Below are 7,441 nucleotides of genomic sequence, written 5' to 3'. Positions count from 1 at the left end.
GTTTCTCAACCGAATAATAACAGGCATTTCCCATATTTATTCTGTGTTTAATTTCCTCCCGAGTATAATTTATATTTGTTACTGTTGCTCCAAGATAGTTGAACTTCTCCACCTCTTCAAAAGATAAATTTCCAATTCTTATATTTCCATTTCGTACAATATTCTCGTCACGAGACATAATCATATACTTTGTCTTTTCGGGATTTACTTCCAAACCTATCTCTTTACTTACTTCCAGTAAAATTCCCGTGTTTTCCCTAATCGTTTGTGGATTTTCTCCTAACATAGCCATAATTATTATAATTGTATATTAGCCTTTTGTTATTTTATTAGCCTATAACTTTTCAAGTTGTATATATCAATTTATCTATGTGGCAGCCTCCTAAAGAGCGAAGTTTTGTAGATTAAATTAAATTATACAACTTTTTTTGTCAAATATGACTTAATGCTAAGATACTGTAAAACATGCATCCATACGACCAATAAAAACTGTGTCATCATGTTAAAAAAAAGTTAGAAACGTGTTTAAGGGGTTAGGTACAGCTTACAGCAGTAAAATTTTGGAAATATTCAACAATTTTTCCCTCCATTACTGTATCTTGTACAAGAATGATAATTACGTGTAAAACAGTGTCTTTCTGCTATATGAAAAAAAAAAATATTTTTACAATATAAAAAAAATTATTTACATTATTTTTTTATTTTTTTATTTATTTTTTTTTTTTTCCAAAATTCAGTTCACCTTTGCAGTGATGAAGCGTTTCCCACATAACTCAAAAACTATCCAACATTCTGTGATGACATTTTTGTGTGCATTTATGCATTTCATAAATATAATATGATGCAAGATCACTTCTCTACCTTTGATAGATTGTCTGATAAAAATAAATTCATTTTAAAAAATGGTCAAATATCAGTATTTTCTCCTAACACAAAATAAAAATTTTTATTATTTATTAAGGAATTTAGTTGAAAGAGCACGATATTGTAAACATGAGTATCAGCAATAAAATAAAAGAGAGAGAACATGAAAAAGTTAACAAGTTTATGAGTTATGAGGGAAACGCTTCATCACTGTACAGTGAATTGCCAACATTTTGAATTTTGAAAAAAAAATATAGAAATAATTTTTTTTAATCGTAAAAATATTATTTTTTTCATATAGCAGAAGGACAGTGTTTTACACATAACAATTTTCATTATTGTACAAGATACAGTAATGGAGGAAAAAAAAGTTGAATATTTCCAAAAATTTTACTGCTGTAAGCTGTACCTAACCCCTTAATTTAACACAAGTTTGTAAAAATAGATCAGGACAAAACTATGACATATCATAGATATCCGAGCATATACGATAATGATGATGATTTTTTTTTATTTAGTAGGTTATTTTATGACGCTTTATCAACATCTTAGGATATTTAGCGTCTGAATGAGATGAAGGTGATAATGCCGGTGAAATGAGTCCGGGATCCAGCACCGAAAGTTACGCAGTATTTACTCATATTGGGTTGAGGGAAACCCCCGGAAAAAACCTCAACCAGGTAACTTGCCCCGACCTGGTTTCGCGGCCAGACGTGCTAACAGTTACTCGACAGGTGTGGACATGATGATGATGATTTTGATGATGATGATGATTATGATGATGATGGGCTCCAAGAAGAACATTTCTATTTTTGTATTACTTTCCGAGTTAGCTACAACCTTTCCTTTTACGTCGGGCCAGAATTCTTTCTCCTGGACATCTCAGTCAGCCACATGCTTTGCAAACCCAGCTTCTCGGTGCTGTATGAATACATTAGGACGGTCAGGGTAACTCTGCAAAGAGGGCGTGACAGCTGTGGGGGCGTTTGTGTTCAGGCGTGCAATTTGCTTCTTTTGATGAAATATTAAATAGGAACGGATTTCTTGCACAATTAAACCACATGCGCTGTTAAGGCCTGGATTCCGAAACATAAACTGTGCTGAAACCTACAGCCAGCACTGCAATAACGCCTTGCTTAACTGATCCCAGCTAAGCGTTTAGTTAACTCCCTTAATAACAGCAATCTTTCAGTTGTTACCCTTAACAACACGCTAATCCCTTATTCATCTATCGTAAAAAATCTTGGCTTCTTTTTTGATAATAATCTAAGTTGGAATTTTCAAGTTAAAGAAACGATAAAAAAAAATCTGTTCCTCCATTCACTGTTTGAGTCGCTTGAGAAACTTCTTGCCCCAGCAACTAAAACTTACCCTAGTACAAACCCTAGTAATGCCGCACTTCGATTATTGTGACGTTTTGTTAAGTGACCTAAGTTCTGAATTGTCAGTCAAGTTACAGCGAGCTCAGAATATGTGCGTCAGATACGTGTGCAACATCCGACGATATGACCACATATCACCGTCCTTCGCAAGTCTCTCGTGGCTCCGACTTAAAGAACGTAGAACTTTACACTCTTTGTCTTTACTCTTTCGAATTCTGCACACCTCAACACTAAATTACCTTTCGTCTCGTTTCTCTTATCTATACACTAACCACGACGTAAATACCAGATCACTTATCTGTGGCACGCTAAGTATACCTCTTCATAGAACATCTTGTTATTCATCATCTTTTACAGTATCCACCTCGCGTCAATGAAATTCCTTGTCACAAAGTATTAGGGGCTGCAAGACAATAAACACCTTTAAGAACAACTTAAAAGATAACCTTATTAGCATTTCACTCCAATCATACTGATTTAAACTATCACTGACTACATTGTTACTTCTTTCTTTAGACATCATCCTGATTGTGCTGTATTTTAATTGTCTCGTAATAATCTCTTTCTATTATCTAATATTATTTGAAATATATTAACATTCTATGTATTTTAGCTTAATTCTGCTACACAGTGTATTTCAGTGTTTAATTAATAGTTCATAGTATTTTGTTGTTTAATTCGTAAATAACTCTTGTATACATGTAACTCTCATCTAAATCAAATTGTTGAATTCTTTGTAAGTTCATGCATATGTATATACACTTTTTGCTGGTTGAGTGGAAGAGAAGGCCTTACGGCCTTAACTCTGCCAGCTAAAATAAATCATTATTATTATTATTATTATTATTATTATTATTATTATTATTATTATTATTATTATTATTATTATTATTATTATTATTATTATAAAAGCGAATGGAATAGTAAGTTATTCTCTGAAATAATCTTTCACAAAATAACACATTTCGGATGAATATAGAATTACATTTAATAATACCAAATGACATCAGTACATAGAATTTCATCTTTGACCAATGACACACCTTATTTCTCAGTAGCGATCTCCCGACCACGAGCATTTGCTCATAGGGGATAAATTCTTTAATCTTGCAGTGTAGGCTTTCATGGCCGGAGTCTATAGATCTAGATTCATTTTCCGGGCTGAGAGGCCGTGGTCTATTGGTTGGTTTTATACCAGACGTTTCGTCTGCAACTGCGGCAGACATCTTCAGTGGAGTGGTATCCGAGGTCGCAAGACTCTTCTCGGCGTACCTGAGGCAACTGACCTCGGATACCACTCCACTGAAGATGTCTGCCGCAGTTGCAGACGAAACGTCTGGTATAAAACCAACCAATAGACCACGGCCTCTCAGCCCGGAAAGTGAATCTACATCTATAAATTCTTTAATTTACATTTCTGTATTGTTTGAATATTTGACATTTTCATCCTTGTTTCATGTATATAATAGTTTTTAATGTATTTTGTTTATATTATATTTAATATGTATTTTTGTAGTTTCCTGATTGTATGTATGTATGTATGTATGTATGTATGTATGTATGTATGTATGTATGTATTTATTTATTTACACTGCAAATGGGTATATACCCGGTGGCAGTGGTAACTAATTACACTCAATAATAACAGTAATACACAGAATTAATAAAAAGTACAATTAATAATAAATTAATAACACTAATAATAATAATAATAATAATAATAATAATAAGGAGCATCCTAAATTAAATGAAGCACGATCACTTAAAATAATATTTAAAGTAAATTTAATTTGTATCTTAACCCTAAGTTCGAACTGAAACACGCTAGAATGATATGTTCATACGTGCACAAGTACCTTTCAGCACTACACTCATTTCGCTGACAACTCATTCACTGCACTGGAACTACGACACATTTCACTTATTCTATCCTGATTTCACTAACACTTCAAAATATTTCACTGTTCAAATACTTTGCACTAACACTATAAACTATAAAGCTTCACTGAAAGAACGCACTTCACTTACACAACACACTTCACACTTCACTGACAACACACTTCTTGCTTATTTATTTATTAACTTATTTATTTATTTACTTATTTATTTATTTACTTATTTATTTATTTGCTTATTTACTTACTCATTCATTTACTTATTTATTTATTTATTTATTTATTTATTTATTTATTTATTTATTTATTTATTTATTTATTTATTTATTTATTTATTTATTTATTTATTTATTTATTTATTTATTTATTTATTTATTTATTTATTTATTTATTTATTTACTTTCTGATTTATTTATTTATATTTATTTATTTATTTATGTTGCTAATAATTGTAACATAAAACATAATATAAACAGAAAAACTTTAGCTCGCCCCTGAAAGAGTAGAACTCGTGCTCAGGGGCGGATTCCTGAATTGAAATTAAGAAGTATGTAATACAATTTGGCTTATGTCTACTACGTAATAAGAACGGGACTTTTGAACCACCCTGTATTTTAAAAAAATATGACGATTATTTTACACTTTTACATTTTCTTGAGGTCTAAAGTCAATACTACATAAATTTTTAAATATTCCAAATGCTTAACATATATAATTATATATATATAATTTTGATGGGGGTAATTACGTGTTCCTTTGATCTTAATGTCATTGAACACCCACCACCCTGTATAATCATGATAGCTTTGATATCGTTGCGGTAGCCTACTCCCTGCTGTATCTTCTCGCATGCCTTCTGTAACCACAATAAATGTGACGCAAGCAGAAGGTGTCGGAATGATGTTAAGGTAAACGGAAGCACACGAATAAAGTCTATTCGAGTTTGTCTATGTCCGCAGTAAATTTCAGTTAGGCTGCCCGGGGTTTAAACTGGGATTTGCAGTGTGGAAAACCGACGTGCCAACCAAGTTAGGACCGTGTACATAAAAACCCTTCCTGTCTATATAGCAGCATGTGTTGTGTAGTTTACATTTGCAATATGTAGTTAACACTTGAAGTGAAGGCGTTAAGTTGGTACTCACTTGTTAAGCAATTAGGCAACGCTCTACACCAGAGCCCGAATTATGTATGCAGAAAACTTTCAAGTCACATCTGGATGTTTGAGCGAGATAAGAACGCTAGTAAGTGACGAACTACGGAAGTGAACACATCTTCATCTCAACATGTCTGGTAGGTGGCGACCTTAAATTTCTAGTCAGGATTGCATATATATCGCGTGTTTTTCTGGGTATAGGATATAAGAATTTAACGTTACCATAAGAAACCTATGTATAAAAACAATGAAGAAATAACCTAATCAGTGGGCCATGAAATTAGCAGGCTTTGATAATTTGTAAAACAAAAGAATATCATTTACGGTTGCTAAGTCAAAGCGTGATGTTTCAAGCAATAGTCATGGATTGACATCTGTACAAATTAGTTGAAATTTAAAATCTAGTTGGGGGAAAAAAAAATCTATAGGTGGAACATTTTAGATAGAAAGTTCACCACATTTTAGCAGGTGGAAATTTTTCTCAAGGAGTACATTAAACAGTATTTATAGGAAGAAAAATGTTGCTAATAAATTCAAAATGGCAGACATTCAATCGTCAGTATAAAAATGTTTTTCTTTTCCATCTAACTGAATGCAATATTCTGAATGTGTGCCCGTTTTAAGATCTTACAAAGCACGAAGTGTGTCAGATTCATTGTGTTTTGTAGAAATAGATCTAATATTAAATGGTCGTCATTAAATTTAATTAAAATTTGAAGTACAGTAAGTTTTCTAGTTATATACCTTCTGTGATTATAATTGAGAATTTCTAGAATCGAAATTCTTCAAATATCTATTTAATCATATCTCAACATTCTGAGCATTTCGGTACCTATATGATAAACTCGTAAATATTTCCAGAAAACAGTGCAGGAGTTTTATATTGTCATATCAGCAAGTTATTAATATTATTATTATTATTATTATTATTATTATTATTATTATTATTATTTATATTACCGGTTGTTCTGTATGGGTGTGAAACTTGAATTCTTACTTTGAGAGAGGAACTTAGGTTAAGGGTGTTTGAGAATGAGGTGCTTAGAAAAATATTTGGGGATAAGAGGGATGAAGTTACAGGAGAATGGAGAAAGTTACACAACACAGAACTGCACGCATTGTATTCTTCACCTGACATAATTAGGAACATTAAATCCAGACGTTTTATATGGGCAGGGCATGTAGCACGAACAGTATAGGCGAATCCAGAAATGCATATAGAGTGTTAGTTGGAAGGCCGGAGGAAAGAAGTCCTTTGGGGAGGACGAGATGTAGATGGGAGGATAATATTAAAATGGATTTGAGGGAGGTGGGATATGACGTAGAGACTGCATAATCTTGCTCAGAATAAGGATCGATGGCGGGCTTATGTGAGGGCTGCAATGAACCTCCGGGTTGCTTAAAAGCCATAGGTAAATATAGTAATTGCATACAATTATTGTATTAGTGGTAATTTATGCAAATTATACATTTACAAATTTATTGGATGAAATGTATTGCTGTATAAGTTATTAATTTTAATGCCCTTGGAGACAGGAGAAGGGTGTTTAGAATTTCAGTTATAGAAAAGTTTGTTGAGTTTCCATGCTTTTCATAGAAACACGAAACCTAAAATTGTTCATGAAAAAAAAAATCGTAGCTTATATCGCCTTTAATGGTCTTGAATGAAAATAGGTAATCAATTTGTTGAATTTTGTCTGGATACTCTCTAATTTACCCAAATTGTTCGTAACATAATTCCAGACTACAGAAGCTTATTCGATTTTCGATCTATCTAATGTAAAATAAAGCATTTGAAATGAATCAGGCTTAGAAGAAGAACAAATGTCGAATTCTAGTTGTTGCAACAACAATATTTCTACATTAAAAAAAAATAAAACTGTGCATAAATCAGGATATAAACCAATTTTTATCATCTTCTCCCCTTCGGTAAGAAATGTTATTGAATGAAGTTAGTGAATCTCCAACTTACTGATATTAATCAAGTTTGGTGTTGACATTCACTGTGAAAGGTGAACTCAAATTCTGACAATGCCCATCATCGATCCAACGAAAATCCACACATTGTTGTTGAAACAAGACATCAACAACAATATTGTTAATTTAATGACAGGAAGTTTGAAATGATTCGACATGTTCAACAAATT

General features: G+C 32.3%; 1 protein-coding gene across 1 annotated transcript in view; it reads left to right on the top strand.

The window, feature by feature from the left end:
- The first annotated feature begins 5,272 nt into the window (after nucleotides 1-5,272).
- The window catches only part of LOC138695091 (natterin-3-like), a 35,318-nt gene continuing 33,149 nt past the window's right edge, over nucleotides 5,273-7,441 (top strand). Inside the window, exon 1 of the mRNA XM_069819480.1 lies at nucleotides 5,273-5,431. Within this exon, the coding sequence (XP_069675581.1) occupies nucleotides 5,425-5,431 (7 nt within the window). The 5' untranslated portion in view covers nucleotides 5,273-5,424. The remainder of the gene's footprint in view (nucleotides 5,432-7,441) is intronic.

Source organism: Periplaneta americana, chromosome 2 (assembly GCF_040183065.1).
Source record: "Periplaneta americana isolate PAMFEO1 chromosome 2, P.americana_PAMFEO1_priV1, whole genome shotgun sequence".
In the NCBI taxonomy this organism is placed as follows: domain Eukaryota; kingdom Metazoa; phylum Arthropoda; class Insecta; order Blattodea; family Blattidae; genus Periplaneta; species Periplaneta americana.
The sequence above is the reverse complement of the archived record's forward strand: the minus strand, read 5'-3'. Positions and strand labels throughout refer to the sequence as shown.